Here is a 16,885-nt window from a genome sequence, read left to right as displayed (position 1 = left end):
CCTAATAAGAGCAGTGGGAGTTTCAACTGAGGCAGCCTTTGGGATATGGCACATTTGATTTGTGACAAATGTCACTGTGTGGGCCTTTGGCCTGCCAAATCCTGAGAGCTCACGTTTTTTGGAGGGAAAAAAAGTTGTACTTTTTGGGCTATTTTTTTTCCCAAATGAATGCAGGTAATTATTTTTGGTTACATAGCGCACACACATTGATAGTTTAAATTTACACCTGTGGTAGTTGTTTTGAGCAGTTGAGTGTATGTGTGTAAAATATAACTGTAAGGACTATTTTTCTGTTAAAGCTCCTAACCTGGTACTTTTAGTTACACTGAATAGAGCACCACAGTGTAAGTAGATCCACTGGTGACTCTTTAGTAAGATGCTGCTAAGGGGAAGGGTGTCATAATAATAGTCAAATAGGGACAAATATAACTGCTAGAACAAAAGAAGTGTCGTTTATGAAAAATGTTTCTAATTTTACTGTTGAGAAAACTTAGGGTGACTGACTGGAATTTGTGCCCAAAGCACACTGGAGTTTAGGTTCTCTGAGGCACTTCCTAAATCACAGTTTTCAATCCATTTCTCCAACTGACTTTATATAAAAACACATTTCAATACATTAGAAATTACAATAGTGACCATTAAACCATTCAGGTGGTGTTAAACTGCTCCCATTAGTACAAAGGCAGCCCATACCTTTGCAGTGAATTTGTACAGTCAGATCTCAAACGTGGTCCAGCTGAAACCAGCAGCAGGATGATGGAGGTGCCTCCTAAGTGCTGGTTGTCCAGTACTGCCATGTCCATGGAAGGCCCGATTACCATGGGAGGTGTCAGGAGAGTCGGTGTTTCTGGCTCTGCCTCCATTTCCAAGGCCTTGAGCAAAAGCTAAAGACTGAGGCTCAATTTCCTGTCCTGGCATTAGCAAGCTACTTGCCAGTAGCTCTTGCGATGAGGTCAGCAGTCACTTAAAACTTTGAGACTGTCTTATTCTAACGGGAACGGAAGGAAATTCAGAACACCGAATCAGACATCTGACCTGTGATGATTCACACCGGAGAGCTAAAGGGACAGGGTAAGTTTGTTCCCTTTTCCTTAAAATCCAAGCATGCCTCCCTACTGCTCCCTGCCAGACGGGGGTCATTCAGTGTGTTCGTCTGCTCATCACATGTGGTGCTGGGAAGGGATCGCTCACTGCAGGGAGAGGGCTGGAGCACTGCTTGCAGGGAACTTGGGCGAAACCCTTGGACTAGATAATCCTGCCATTTGTGCTGCTTTGAGCAAGGAGGCATGTGATCAATCCATATGCTGGTGATTCGGCTGATTTACCGTTCACACTGCTGGGGCACATCACCCTCAACCCAACCAGCAGATCACCCTGACCAGTATAAATGCAAAATAGTTTAGTCAGTTTTAAAAAAAAAAAAATAATAATACATGAACATTATGTTTATTTCTCCAGTAGAATCTGTTTCTTTCACAGTCTTTCAGTTGCTTCTTTTCTGAAGAGTGAAGTCTTTATTTCAGATATCTGCCTATAGAAAATAAGTATTCTTTTTAAATGGCACATTTAAAGATGAAAACTGAGGCTTGAATAACAATCAGCATACAAATTACACAGATATGAAAGTTCTCTTTCATTGTCTTAACTTACAGTTTATTTTGTACAGAATTCAGTATGTTATACATCTAAGACTTATATTGTATAAATATCTTGGGGGTGATGTATATACATATTCAGTGTTATAGATTCAGCAATTAATGTATGCATTTCACAATACACTATAGTGTATTTCAATGTAGTGCACATGATTTATATTTCAGAAAAGAGAATATCCACTATGAAAAATCGGTATTTCATTCATAGGGTGCTCTACCTTGAAATACTGGGGGGTCCATCACATAATGGACTGTTTGCACTGTGTTGTATGGCCGTAAGATTTTCTTGTACATTCCCCAATATGAATTAAGAAACAGCAGCTCAAAATGTTAATCGATGTGGTTCTACATCAAGAGGAGAGCAGGGCACTGGTTTCCCAAGTTCTTACTTCAATGAGAAAGGCGGCACAGACAAGCCCCGCGGAGCTGGGCTGCATGTGGTGGCCAAACGAGTGAAGTTCTGCGCCAGTGCAAGCTCCCAGCTCTTGATTCTCCGTTCTCTGTACGCCAGTGTTCAGCTGCTGTTAAGTCACTCAGCTGTGGTAACAGGAGCTGAGGGTCTGGCATCAGCTTTATTTCTAAAGTTCACGAATTCCCCATGTCCCATTCATCCACTCTTTGCTTACAGAATTTTTCCTGGGTGTCTCCTGCTGTATGTATTGGTGCTACACACTGTCTTGCCTTGCTAGCAGGCAAAGAAATCGCTCACAATGTCTTCTCTAGACATGCCATAAGATGTGCTGTTGGTTCAGTATTAAATTACAGGCGTTGCTTTCCTGGGCACCTACTGAAGTGTAATTCTAATTAATCTGCCAGTGTACTTTCTGTTTTCTTTTTCAGACAATTCTCATTTCCTGCATACATGCATATTGTGCCTGTTGACCATTTGGCTACTTTTGCTTTGTATTCTCAAAAGCTGAGACTCTTCTATCCATGTATCAATGCTGCTCATTTAACAGCAAAGTGGAATGTCACGTATTCCACGAATACAAGACTTCAGTTTAAAAGACTAATTGGAAAAAATTTAGGTGAATCAGATAATTGTGTTTTATTAAAATAACTTTAAGCTAAATTTACTTACATTTAAAGTAAGTTATCATTTTGAAACTAAAATTTGAGAAATTTCATTTTAAAAGGACAGATCAACTCACAACTATATTTTGCATCACATATATTCATGTAAATTATTTTCCTTTTGATTTTATGAGATGTAGCATAAGCTCTTAAACCAGCATAAAGCCACAATAATTCCACTTTATTGGTGTTATCCCAGTTTTACTGAGAATAGAATTCTTTCTTTCCACTTTCTTTTGGTTTTTGTATTGCCATTTTTCCATGTAAGAACTTGGATGTAACAGCATGTGATAGAAAAAAAACAAAAGGTCATATGAATCTGCAATTGTAGATTTCTTTTCTGAGAAGCTGTATCCAATTCCATTGTTGCACTGATCACCAGTAGTGGCTGTACTCCTTTCTAACAAGATGTAGTTGTAATTTAACTTTGAGATAGCGATACATAATTTAACTTCAGGATAGTATGATGTCTATGACTGCAAAAGTCACGACTCTGAAGCAGCCCCACACTCAGCCACTGAAGAACTTCATGACCACGTTGACGGATGCTATACCGAGCTAGGACTTTACCACCCTATGGTAACTAGAACACAGACCCTACTTACAAGTTGCATCCCGCTCCGCAGTGTATTTTAGGTACATGCTCAGTTAAACACCAGAATGGAAGTATTTCTGGTCCAGCACTAAAAGTCCTGGAACCCTGCGTTTATAACTCTCTTCAGCAACACCTGAAAGCACAGGGGTTTGCAAACCACGTGTCAAGTAAACGCTGAAGAGGCCTGAGGGCTCCTTTGGAGGCTTCTAGCAGTGACCTCACTGCATGTAGGACTCTCCTTCCTCCACACACTAGCACACTGCCTGAACAGACAGCCACTTGTAGGTACTCTGAAGAGAGGGGATTAGGCCCCAGGTGCAAGTCCAAGGACACCCAATGCAACAGTAGAGAGCACCCTGACTTAGTGATCTTCAGTCTTCCAAGCCATAGCCCTTGAATGTAAATTTCCTGAAGAAATAAATAAAGCTGTTGGCTTCCATTACCCACTAATGAGTCAGGAGAGGAGCTGAGCACACCTGTACGTCCCCTGGCACTCAGTGTGCTTCTGTGGCACTGAGTGGGGATGGAGTTCAGCATATGCTGCTGTGCTTAGCTGAACTGGGGCCACAGTGAAGAAACAGGTCGTGGAGTCCAGTACGCTGCTGTGAGATCTCAGCTTCACTGGTGAACTGGTGGATATCCACTCATGGAGACAGCTGTGCTGCTTGTGGTCCGCAGCGACCATCAGCATGTCTCCTCTGATTTCAAGACTACATTTATTTGTGGTTGATTTATACTCATTTAGTATTGTGCAAAGAACACTTCTGCATTATTGTTGGGCCGAATACAAAATAACATGTTGGGAAGAGACGTTAAATTCTAAAAGGGGATTTTTATGTTGTTAGTAATAAGGATCATAGTAGGAATTAATATTTCCTTATAAGGTGTGGATCATTTAAAGAGGAGAGAACATTTGTTAAATAAGCCAAGATTTCATTTGATGCACAAGGGCTGCATCCCTTATGAACTAGAAGCGTCTCTGTGCTCTATTATTTTTTCTACTTAAAATTAGATTTTAACAGATGCCATCCCCTCACTACGTGATTTGGTGCCAGCAAACGTAAGTCTCTAATCACTTATATAAGCCTGGTGTCCTCACTTTCTAGTCTCACCATTAAAAATCCCTTATTTTGCAGTAGTTATATTAATCACATTCCCAGTATTGGTTTAGAATCCAAATGCAGAGCTTCCCATAGTTAAGGTTGTCTGGTCTGTTCTAATAACAGAACTGAATGATCAAATTCAAATCCTATCTTGATCTACCTAAAAGATGGGAACTACAATACGTAAGGCAGGTGTAATTTGGATCTTGTGTTTACTGCACAGGATCTGTCACAAGAACATGTGATTTATTGGTTTTGTTAAGTATTATGTAGATTCAGTTTTTTTGAACTGTAATTTTCAACTTCTTTCAGTCACCCTTCAGTAACAAAATACACGTAGTGCATATGAAATGGTAGCTTTGAATCTCCAGCGTGTTTTCCATGTTAAAATTGGGACTAGTCACTTTATAATGTGCCCAGCGTGTCCTTCCTTTCCTTCTTCTTTTTGTAATGGAACATGGTGTAAAGCCTTTTCTTTAATGGCCTTATGGTCAGAGATGTTGCAGGCAGGGTCTGGGGCACTAGCTGCTGAGCGTGGACCTCTTTGTCCTTCTAAACTCTACCATCAATGTATTAATTAGTGGTGACTCCAAGTTTTTGCTTATTTGCTATGCAATTTCCTTTGAATTCTATGCATTTCAATACCACATTTGACTTTCTCATTCTAATAATAATGTGTATTGTCAACCGAGCTGCTGTTTCAGCAAAGCATCTTCCTTTGAAGTATGCGCTGTTTTGTTGCAGGTTACTTTTTCATATTAGCAATGACAAAAGTAAACCCAGGGCTACTCCTTGATTTTTGTTTTCCAGGGTTTATTATTATATTTACAGTTCCCTGTAAGAAGATACAACCCTTTCCCGGTAAGAGTTCTAATATCTTTCTATGTTTCAAATACGAACGACCCATATACCCATATGGAAAGGAGAACAATAATCAGTGAGGAAGGAGGTATCTCTAGGGCTGATGCAGATGAATAGAAAACTTAAATCATTTTAAATATTACCATACTACACTTTGGTACAACTGAAAAAAAAAAAAGCCTTCAAAGAAAATATTTAATGTTCCCTAAGTCAAATAAAATTCATAAACAACAGGAAAAGAAATTAACCACATGGGGGATTTTATATCTGTAAAAAATAATAAGACTACTTGGCTGCATTGCACATAGGCAATAAAATTAGATTCATTCAGATCCCTTTTAATGTAAGCCTTGTTTCAGGCTGTAAGCAAGAAATGTCCACTGTGCTTTACATAGGACGACGACTAGAAAAATCAATGCAAACAAATATCCCTTTCTTTTTTGATTTACCATTTATCATGAGAGATGGCAAACAAATGAAGTCTCCTCTGAGTCTGAGCGTAGTTGTATTAGCATTTTGCTAGTACCAGGCAGTATACAAAAACAGCCATCATGTGTGACACCTTCAACACCTACAGGTAGCTGTTTAGGGGCACATCCTGGTTTGTGGTGAAACAGATTTACCTCAGCCAGCCTCTTGTACCTGCTCAGTGATACCAGGTTATCATCTCAGTACCTCCAGGGTTGGACTGTCTTGTTCCTATTGCTGACTGGACTGACTGCTCCACCATCCATAAACAGAAGGCATAAAGGTGATTACAAACATAAGAAAGTAGTTTTACATATTGTCTTGCAGTCTTTCCATATAGTCCCTAAGTTCCTTGGAATCACCAAGATTCATATCTTGGCATACCCATTTAATATTATCATCACTGTCAAATAGAATTGAATTGGTGTAGGGGCCTCCATCCTCCGGCAGTATTGTTGTATACGAAGTGAACTTTACTCGCTTCTGCTTTGGCCCAGAAGGATTTATAGGTTCACTTTTAACTTCTTTTTCACAAAGGTACTCAGAAGATCTGAGGATATGATTATGAAGAGTCTTCTGAGAACTCCCATTAAGGAGAAAGTTGCTTTCTTCAAACTGCATTCCTCTGTCAATCATGGTAGTGCACTCCTCTGACGGAAGCGAAATGTCAACTGTGTTTTCCAGCAGTTCGACCTCATTTCCAAGCCAGACCCAGTCATGGGAATGGGGGATGTTGCCTTGCTCACTCACGGCAAACCTTTTATGCCTGTACTTCCAAGCAAATGCCACACAGTTAATCAAAAAGACCATGATTGCTAAGCAGAAAACACACAGCAGGGCATACATGCCAATCTCCAGATCTGTTAATCCTCTTGAAGTCAACGTGAAATCACTGGGATTGTTTTCTCCTGGTATTTCTACTTGCGTAGGGAAACCTGTGAAGGCAGTTGGGTTATTTTGGAGCTGGCCCTCCTCCAGGGACTCCTGATCAACAGGAGATATGAAAGTTGTGCTTTTGTTTGCATTGTCCTCATGACTGGACATGTCCTCGTGGTTTTTGGACCATTCTTGTGCTGTCCTCTCTTGTTCTGCAGGTTTCTCTATAGAATTGCTTGCATGGCTTTTAAAATCTCTATCCACATCATCAATGTCATTAGTGCTTCCTTTTTGGTCAGAATCTTTTTGACCAAACTTCACTTTGACACTTCCTTTCCCAACAGCCAGAATGCTCTTCCGCTTCGTCTTCTGGCATGGCTCACTGATGACCATTTCGATTTTAATCAGAGGTCCCTGACCGTCCCCTTCTGCCACTATCCCAGGCCATTTGGACTGAAGGTTTTGGTGTGTAGACACTACCATCTCATCCAGTGAGGTGATGGTGATGGAGAAGTCCTTGGAGTCATAGATATCTAACGGCGTCACTGACCCATCGCTGAACAAAATCCAAGCACTGACTATGGCTTCCTGGGGGGAGAGAGGATGAGGAAAAAAAAAGTGTGAAAGGTAAGAGAGCAGGTATCAGACCCTCAGTTGTTTTAAGTCTATTTGACATTAGCAAAATAAATACACCATTTAACTTCAGTTTATTTTGGTTGTTGGTTACTTTGGTTTTTTTTTTAAATCAAAAAGTCTACTCTGCTTCTCATTTTCTTCTTGTAGGTTTGTGTTCTCTAGGCCAGTTAGGCATGTAGCTCATCTTGGGGAGCTATCGAAGACATGGTCATCTAAATTTAATAAAAGGTGCTGACAGAAATATTGACAATTCTTTTGTTCAGTCTGAAGTGAGAAGCCTCTTTGGAATGCCAGGGCCTCATGATGAAAATAATCATGTTTCCAAAGTTGTGGTTAATTAATTTTATAAAGGACCTAATTTGGGGAATTTCTGTGACACTGCAGTTCTAATGCCATATTAAATACAACAAGCAGAGCTGTTATGTGTCGGGACGGTGATCCCATTCAGCCCACTGAAGCAAACTAAGTTAAGAACACAGCTCAATGCAATATTTTAAATTTTCCATCATGCTTTCAAATATACAAGATTATGTGAAATATAAAAAAGTGATTGTAGTCTTCTCAGGGTACTACAGAAACGCTGGCAAAAATGCCATTTTTAAGGATGTTTTGTCCAAAACAATTTGCCTCCTTACTGCAAATTTCTAGTGCTAAACCCCCACACTTTCTCTGGTGATACAGTCTCAGTTTTAGAATAAATACAATTTAAAAGATATATGTAATTTATTCTGTGGTCTCATCGAAAGCCATTTAATTCCTCCGATTATATGGTTCAAAATAAGCACAAACTCATCAGATTTCAACAATGCAGGTCACAAAAACTTGTGTACATGCAGCCAAAAGGCCTGTTGGTTGAGCTGACTTGTGAGACCATTACGGCACGGGCTTTCTGCCACTGCTGACACAGCTGAGCTCTATTTTCCCATCGTGTGGCACATACATGCTTCCTACAGCACTATGCATGCGCAGGCACATCCGCCACTTTCCCTGTGCTGCGCAGGTCTCCAGACTCGTTCTGAAGAGTTTCATGGTCATTCTGTGTGTGTGTTTGCCCCTGTAGGAGCTGGGCAGTAAGATGAACAGCTTTCACTATGTATTTTTGCTTTCACAAAGTCATACGTTACATGTGCTGTCTAAAATTTCCAGCAAGTCGTTTATCTCTAGCTTCTGACAAAACACAACAAACACATAAATTAATTCTATATATTATCTTGGATCATACCTGTTTCGGAGTATGAAGGATATCATATGCAGAGGTGGTAGAAACGATAGCTCTCTTATTTCCTTTGCTGATTTGTAAGGAGAGGGACAGGCCTGAAACTAGTTGCACTCCTAGGTCCGTAATGGTTACACGATCATCTAGAACTATCACTGTCTTCTCTGCCAGGATGGAATCGGAAAGAGGTGACAGGACCTTGAAAAGAGAAAGCAAATGCCCTGCATGACGAAACAGTAACCAACTGGGTGGCAAAGCAAGAGCAGACTCTAATCGGCGTAACACTTCAGATTAATCTCGGGTTTGTCGCATCCATGTATAAGCTATAATTGAGGTTTCCCCCAAGACATTACATACATTTGCTGCTAAATTACTTTATTTACAAAAAATAATTTAATCAAACAACCAATCACTTCAAAATTGCAGCTTCATCTCAACAATGGAGTATAGATTAAATTAAATGGATTTGTTTTTTTTTTAAAAAAGTCATTTTTCTGTGGTCTGTAAAACCTCCTATGAATGCAGTATAGCACACGACGTAGTGTAAGACACTGATTAACACTGAAACTCAATAAGGGAATAAATAAGTGTACAAAGCTTGGCTGATAGGAACTTGGCCTGGTGCCTTTATAGGGACAGAGGACCTGAATGAAATGAAAGTGAGATTTGCAAAAGGACTTTGAAAACCCCACTGGGTGCCTGTCTGCATTTTTCAAGGCCGAAATAGTTCTGTCAGTTTGCTCTAAGACCTTGTTTCTAACATGCTCAAAAGAAGACAATTGTCTTTCTACTGATGCCAGAAACAGCTGGTTCAAGCCCAAAATATCTGAGGCATGATTTGTGTAAACTAACATGAGAAATGTACAGCATAGCCACCTGCATCACTGCTAGCTGCCGTCTGCTCTTCTAGTCACTGGAGTGAGAGAGCCACTTTAAGGGCAGAAATCCCTTGACCTCTTTGTGATATTTGTTCTAGGCTGAAAGAGGCTGAGCCCTAAAAGTACCTGTTTCTTTGGAAACTGAGTGTACTGGAACATTATGGATGTTTGCAGTCAGTAAGAAGAGCCCCAGTGCCTGTATTCCTTTGGTCTGATTAAGCAATACGCATGAAGTTAGACAGAGAGAGACAGGTGGTAAACATGAACACTCTGAAAGATTTCTGAAGATTATTTTTGTGTTAATTTGTTTTGTTTCATTTTGTGAACATAAAGGGACTAATTTTTCTAAGATGTTTCAGCACATAAAGATGCATGCAGATCTTTGGTATAATTTCCTGCCAGTTAGGTTCATAAGGTCCCACTTAAGAGAAACTAGTTGTGTGCATCATGTAACCAGTTCCACTGTTCAGGAAATCTCACTGTGTTGCTAATCACATTAACATGGATAAATCCCTTCAGAAGTTTCACCTAAAGGTATTTTATGGAAGTGGCAAATAGCATAAATGAAAACCCATTCAAACTTCCTTTTATGTTTAGCTTGTAAATTTTTTTCAGCTTCTTTTTTACTGAGAGCAATTAATTTCGTAAGCTAACTAGCTATTTTGTGTGTGCATGCAGAACTGTGCCTATGGAAGCTGCAGACACGTGTTAGGCTGTACCTGGACCGTGGTGATGCCATGCTCACGACCAACCAGAACTCGGCCATCTTGAAGCTTAGCAATCTTGGGTTCTTCTACCTTCATGAAATCAGTCACAAGGTCAGTGATGTCAAACTGCCACTCAGAGCCTAACATATATGTCAAGTGGCCTCCAAACTCAGAGGATTCAGCTACAAACTGTGTGAGGACTCGCACCATGGCATGCTGATACTGGAGGGTACAACCTCTTCCTTTTTTCTCATCATCCTCTTCATCCTCGCTGTCACGGGTAGGCCTGTAAATAGATCCAGGTTTGTCACCTGCATTGCCATGATCTCCCTACAAACATGCAGTTGCATGGCGTGTGCAATTAGACTAATGTTTGCTGCTGCTGCTGCTGCTGTGTTATTTTCTGCAGATTATTTTCTTGCACATAAAAGACAAGATTCTGGATGTGTAGGTTACTAAATCGAGGCGAGATGCTTGTACAGCTTTTTTTGTGCTGTACAATTTAAAAGTTACTGTCACTTCTCTTAGTGAATTCTTTGTTTGAGTGGGACCTCCCAGCAACTTGACAGTACGTCTGCCATTGCTGAGACTGTGGTGGAACTACCACTCGCTTGTGCACCGTGTCTGTAAGCAGCAGTCAAACCCTGCGGAGGGCTAAGGAAAGCAGCACGAAATGTTTATAAGAGGGCAGTTCTGGAACAAAATCCTGTAGCAGCTCAGCAGGGAGAGCTTTCCTCCACCTTTGTCCATAGCATTTGTATCACTTCGTTAGTCTCTTCAAAACTATTATAACACATTCAGGATTCTTTGCTTGGGTAATGCCGCCCCACCTTATCCCACATCTCTATCTCACAGCTTTATTAGGCCCTCTGCATCTGAGAAACAGACCATGATTTCACCTTCAATCTCGTACAGTTCATGCAAGTGTCTGGAATATTTAGTCATGTAATGACCACATCGGGCTTCCAAAAAACCAAATTAGGTCACTCAGGACATCAGTTACTCAGTTTGCAACACACCAGACTGGTGAGCCCACCACTCCCCCGCAGAAACAACTGCCGCATTAGACACATTAACTACCTGTCTGTCCTCCTTGCAAAATACAACCTGTGACAATAGAACAGCTTTCTATGGACCTTAAATAACACATCACAGTGATTTCTACAGGACAGCAGTGTTGTCACACCTCACAGAATTTTGCCTGGCTTAAAACCCAGCTTTCCATAAATTATTCTTTTGCTGGTGTTTGTTGTTTTGTTTTGGGTTTGGTTGGGGTTTTTTGTTTGTTTGTTTTGTTTTGTTTTTTGTTGGTGTTGGGGTTTTTTTTGTTGCTTTTTGCTATTGTTTATTCCTTGGGACAAACACATGGATTCTCTTATCTCTTTCAATTCTGGTGTTAAGCACTAGGTGGTCACACTTTTACTCATTATGCTCCCATGCTGTGGAATTTATTGCTCAGAAATTATTTACCTTCCTCCTTTACTTATTTATTGTGCCTGAAGCCACCTCTATAGCAAGGGTGGGAAATACAGGGTAAGCCTCTTATTTTTCATGGTATTTTGGGAAGTAGTTTTATATTCACTGTGTTTGTGTATCTTCTCCTTTGAAATACCAGTGATGAAAAGCTATTATAAAACAGAAATACTTTTGTTATAAATTGTTTTATGACAAAGTTGGCAAACAGTAAGCTGAAAACATAGCTAAGAAAAGCCCTTGTGCTCTTCAAAATGATAGAAAGTCCTGGTATTACAGAATCTAATACACTGGAAATACATTTTCAATGCATCACTTGTTAGCTGAACATATATATTCAGCCTGAAGCAAATGGTATTTTGTACAGCCTTTTTGGTCTTGTGTGTGTAAAAGAACAGTGTCCATCATTAGCTGCTGAACGAAACATCATTGACTAACCATTGAATTGTAAAGAAAAAAACAGAATCCTAAAATAGGATTTATATTACACAAAGAAAGCAGTCTTACAGAGTTGGACTAGCTGGGTATTTCCCGGAAAGTTTCAGTCGTTCTCCCCTTCCCAGCACAAGTGTCGGTCTGGACTGGGCGCTGAGGCCAGCCAGTCTGCACAACAGCACACGGAAAGCATGAGAATGGGGATATCATAGGGCTTACATGGCCCGTGCCTGTTTAGATTGCTTTGGGCTTTATCATACTATAAAAGAGTTTATGAACTCCTTATCATTCCCACTTCCAATTTATTCCTGTATTCTGACCCTCTTCAGCTCAGCTAAACCGTAACCCAGCTCTGAATAATCTCAGACTTTGGGAAAACCAGGTTTAGCTCCAAGATTTTGGGATTTGACCCTCTTCCAGTAATACAGACAGTAATGTTGGTATCTGTGCAGAACTAGAGAAAAATGAACAGAAACTATTCAGGTAAGAAGTACTTACGGGATTTGGGGGAAAAGAGCCACCAAACCAGTGGGAACCAGTTTTCTTATGGGAAAAAAGACACAGGCCCAGTGTTCTGTGGCTTTAGGAAAAATGTTCACATGTTCAACATTCACACTGACTTTTTTTTTTTTTTTTTTACAAAACCGTTCTCTGTTTCTGTTAGATAACAAGATGTTTTACTCAGATCCGATGTGTTACTGTTGCTCATATTTATTTCTGAGCTTATTTATTTCTACTTTCACCGTTTAAAACTTTACACTACTGGACTGTTCAAGAGGCAATACATTCAAAACAACTTTGAGCAAAAGAATTGTTCAGCCCCAGTCCCGTACAGCTTGTGAGTTGCAGGAAGAACGACCAGAAACGGGGAGCTCTGGCTAAGGGCACGGAGGGAGCCTGCCGTGTTAGCAGGCTTAAGACCGTACCTACTAGCAGCCATAAAAAGATGATTCAAGCCCAGCTCTTTCCTTGTGGTTTCTCTAACAAAGGTAATGGTTCCATTTCGTTACAGAAGCATTTATAGTGGTTTGTATCCATACTTCTCCTTAAAAATACATGGTTTCTATCACATGCAAATGCGAACATTAGAAAAGCATCCCTAAACCATGAAATGTCACCACAAAGTAAAAAGAGAGGTGTTTGAATTTTCAATACAAGCTTTGCAAGTCTGCTTTGCCATGTACCAGCTCAAGTTCATTCTTTTTTAAAACAAATTATATCCATTTCCACTTCAAAGCCACAAATCCATGATTTGGTTAGTAAGTCAGAGCATTTCAGTGTTTTGTGTCCATGGGTGCAAGAAAATGTTTGAGATCCGGTGAATTGCATAGTTCTCTTTAGTGTCTTAAAGTTCCTGTTACAGTGCTTTCAGTAGGTTTAAAATCCTTCATTAAGCAGTGAGCTAATTTTCTTTTTAAGACACGTCCTCATGAATATAAGCTATTGCTGCATATTGTGCTTTTTTTCCCCTTGGTCATCTGCAAGGTTAGCTCTGGGTATCTCTCAAAATCCTTCTTATCCTATTTCTTACCATTTGGCAAACTTGCTTAGAAGATTTGTTGCTTTTCTGGAGTGAACGAAGGTTGCCAGAATTACATTTAATTTACATTTCACACAGAGAAAAAGCCTCTGCCAGAGAGCGGAGTTAAAACAGCAGCCCTGTTACAAGGGTGCCTGCTAGCACTGATCTAATCAGTGATCTGTCAACTCTGTATTACAGACACCGTGAGCAGTTTAAGTATGTCTCTTTTAATTTGCACGACTCTCAAACCAGGCATCACGTTCTTGGGCCAGATGCTAATTTTCTGTTAAAAAAAAAACCTAAAGAAATCAGTTCTGCTGGTTTTGATTTTGAAATACTCATTAAAAGTCATGTATTTAAAACACATTTCAACACTCTTAATAGAAATAAAAATTATTTCAGATACAAAATACAAGCCACTATGAAGTTGATTTAGTGGAAGCTACAGAAAAAAATTGTGCATAGCTCCACACAGTTCAAGAAGAAATGCAATTTGGTACCTTTACAGATCTTGAAAATATAGTCTACCTATTCACAAAAATCTGCGTGCCCTTATCTCCTTAGGACATTAACGTCATTTAAATAAAGGAGTGAATTTACAGCATCTTCAAGCTTTGTGTGGATTCCGTTATTCACAAGCAGAATGGTTTGAATCTAGTTTATTTGCCTTGAAGTATGGCTTTATTTCTGAGTGGCAGCACTCACACAGAGGCTTAACTAAAAAATTTTGTTTTCTCCTGCAATTAACTTAGGCTAACTTTCCCGCTTTTGTCTCTAGTACTAGACTGGACCAAAGCAGAGCTACCTACCTAATTAACCATTAGTTCAACAGGCTACCATTCATAAGCAGTACCGTGTCCAGCTCAACTCTGTTCTTAGGTTTTGACAGTTTGTGCTGCTCAGAGGTTTGCAGTCACCATGACCTGGCAATGGCTTTTTCAGCTGCTGTTCAGTAAGGACAGATGCTGGTAAAAGTCCACTAAACCATGTGCCTGGTACTGAAGCATATGCTGAAGCCATCCTTTGTGGTGGCTGCCTCCTGGGAGCCTCGTGAAACAATGTGCTATCCCAGTTACAAATATTTACTTAAAATTAAATTTCCAGCTTGTTCTGTGAGACTTTAGCCATGCTATTCCTATTAATGCAAGCTGAAGTCTCATCCCATGTAAATGTATGTGCATTGAGGTAGTGCAGGAACTTCCACAAGGTAATTATTTTGCAGATACATGAGGAATCAAAATAAGTGTTCTGGTTAGACTAGCAGAGTCTGCCTGGACCTCTTCTACACTCTAATATTTGACTTTAATTTGAATGTGCACCTTTCATTTGCTGGGGTTTTGGGCTCTTTTGCAGCCCGTTGCAGGAGTAGGTTTCTGTTAACCCTTGCTAGTTCAAGCACTCGCGTACCACGCTGTAAGCCATGGGTTGATCCATGGAGCTGACTTCCATCTGGAGAGGGAGGCTGCTCATATCTGCAGTAGCACACACCATAGATCAACCTCTCCCCTGGATAGTACGAAAGGTTTGCCATATATTTACAGACTGATCTGGTAAATTGTATTACTGCTCCTTCATAGGAGAGACTGTTTTTTTTCCCAGATTCTGGCACAATAGCAGCCTGGGTTTGCTTTCTGTTCTCTAGCTAAAGTTCCTGCTATTGCAGCAGTTCAGACCAGGTAAAAGCCAACACGGTTCAAACTGAGCTAGGCATGTGGCATTTGTAAAATTTTTGCAAAGACCCCATCTTTTTTATTGCTTTGTGGAAATTATTGAATAAGTTAGGTAAGCGAACATGTCTGTAATCACATGTATTTTACAATTACAAACATGACAGGGTTTATAGGGAGAAGCATACATTTTATTAGATCAACAAACATCATTGGAAAGAACAGATGTGATTTGGGGCATATAAACCCTTTTTCAGGTCTGCAATAGAAGCAGCTATATTCAGATGAAGAACAGCCATGCTGAGGCAGTAGTTTCACAGGCATTTCTTTTGTTGACAGCACCAATAAAAACATCTAAAAGATTATTGTAAACCCAGTTACATTTTGCCATCTGGCTCAGCCCCTCAGACAACTGAACCAACTCAGCCACGCTGAGCACGTGGGAATGAGGCAGTGGGGGAGCCAGGGAAGATGGAGGGATGTTTGGAGGTTGCTGAAGTGTCTCTACACAATCCCTGTAAGAAATGTTCAACAATTTTACCTTCTGTATTTTGATGAATTACTTTATAGCAATGTTTAGTTCTTGCTAAGAAGACAGGGGAGTGGTGTGAAGATACCAATCCTAATGGACAGGAGGAGAGCAGAAAATTGTTTTGTCTGTGGTGAGGTGAGGAATGAAGACACATTACAATCCTGCCGTGACTAAACCTAGAGACAGTGATATAGTCTCAGTTGACCTGTGGGCCATGTGCAACTGAACCTAAATTTAAGACTGCCTGAGCCTGTTGGCAGAGACTTTCAAAAGAATCCACAAGTTAGATGCCCTATTCTTTTCAAATTAATTTCCTTTAAGGATAGATATTAAAAACTTCATGCAACTTGCAAATACTGGCTCTTACATGAAAATGAAGTTTAAGCAATGCAATGCCATGGCTATCACACCTGCTGGGAAATGCTTGGATTTTGTGGTTTGTTTTTTTTAAAAAAAGATGAAAGCACTCTCCTCCAAACCTGTTCTCAGGAATCACACGAGACAACCTTCTCACTGTACAGCACCAAAACCAGGCAGGCAGGCACTGTCAAGAATTACAGGCTGAACCACCGTTCAGGATAAGTGAGTGTGGCCTTCTGGCTGTGCCACTGGGTGAGGATTCAGGAGACCAACCTGCAGCTCCTAACTGTAGTCCAAATGTCTTGTGTGCTTCAAGTCACCATTTAAAAATTCCTCATAAAAACTCCTCCATGTTTAGGATATTGGGAAACATATAGCTATGAAGGAGATGGAGGTGTATGCAGATTAAAAATTAAAGAGAAAAACAAAAACAGAAAAGAAAAAGGAAAGGAAAAGCCACTAACTCTCAGGTAAAACCCATCCAAAACTAAAAATAGCGGAAATGTAAAAACCCTACATGCAAAGTAAGTATCAGAGTCAGCAGGACTAATGCTAGTCCTAGACTGCCTATTGATTTCAAATATCCCCCCAAAGTTGAGACAAATCCACATGAACATTCCATAAAACAAGAGATAATTTATTTCTAGTTGAAACCTTTCCTGTTCACACTGGCATGGGCTGCTGACACACAATGTCATAAACCACCAGCTGCAGTTCTGGGGAGTGACACGCTGTCCACGCTTTCTCCTCCACCCTTCACGGAAAGCGCTTGCTGAAGACGTGCCAGCAGTTCAGATGCAATCTGAGCAGCAGCAAACTCGCAGGGT

At 40.3% G+C, this 16,885-nt stretch overlaps 1 protein-coding gene across 1 annotated transcript in view; it reads right to left on the bottom strand.

The window, feature by feature from the left end:
* Window positions 1-412: 412 nt before the first annotated feature.
* The window catches only part of LOC101924024 (transmembrane protein 132B), a 258,517-nt gene continuing 242,044 nt past the window's right edge, over window positions 413-16,885 (bottom strand). Inside the window, exons 7-9 of the mRNA XM_055797604.1 lie at window positions 10,082-10,355; window positions 8,491-8,682; window positions 413-7,220 (exon numbers count right to left, since the gene is read on the bottom strand). Of these exons, the coding sequence (XP_055653579.1) occupies window positions 6,066-7,220; window positions 8,491-8,682; window positions 10,082-10,355 (1,621 nt within the window). The 3' untranslated portion in view covers window positions 413-6,065. The remainder of the gene's footprint in view (window positions 7,221-8,490; window positions 8,683-10,081; window positions 10,356-16,885) is intronic.

Source organism: Falco peregrinus, chromosome 2, assembly GCF_023634155.1.
Source record: "Falco peregrinus isolate bFalPer1 chromosome 2, bFalPer1.pri, whole genome shotgun sequence".
Taxonomy (NCBI): Eukaryota; Metazoa; Chordata; class Aves; order Falconiformes; family Falconidae; genus Falco; species Falco peregrinus.
Note: the sequence above shows the minus strand (reverse complement) of the source record. Positions and strands in the feature narration are given on the sequence as shown.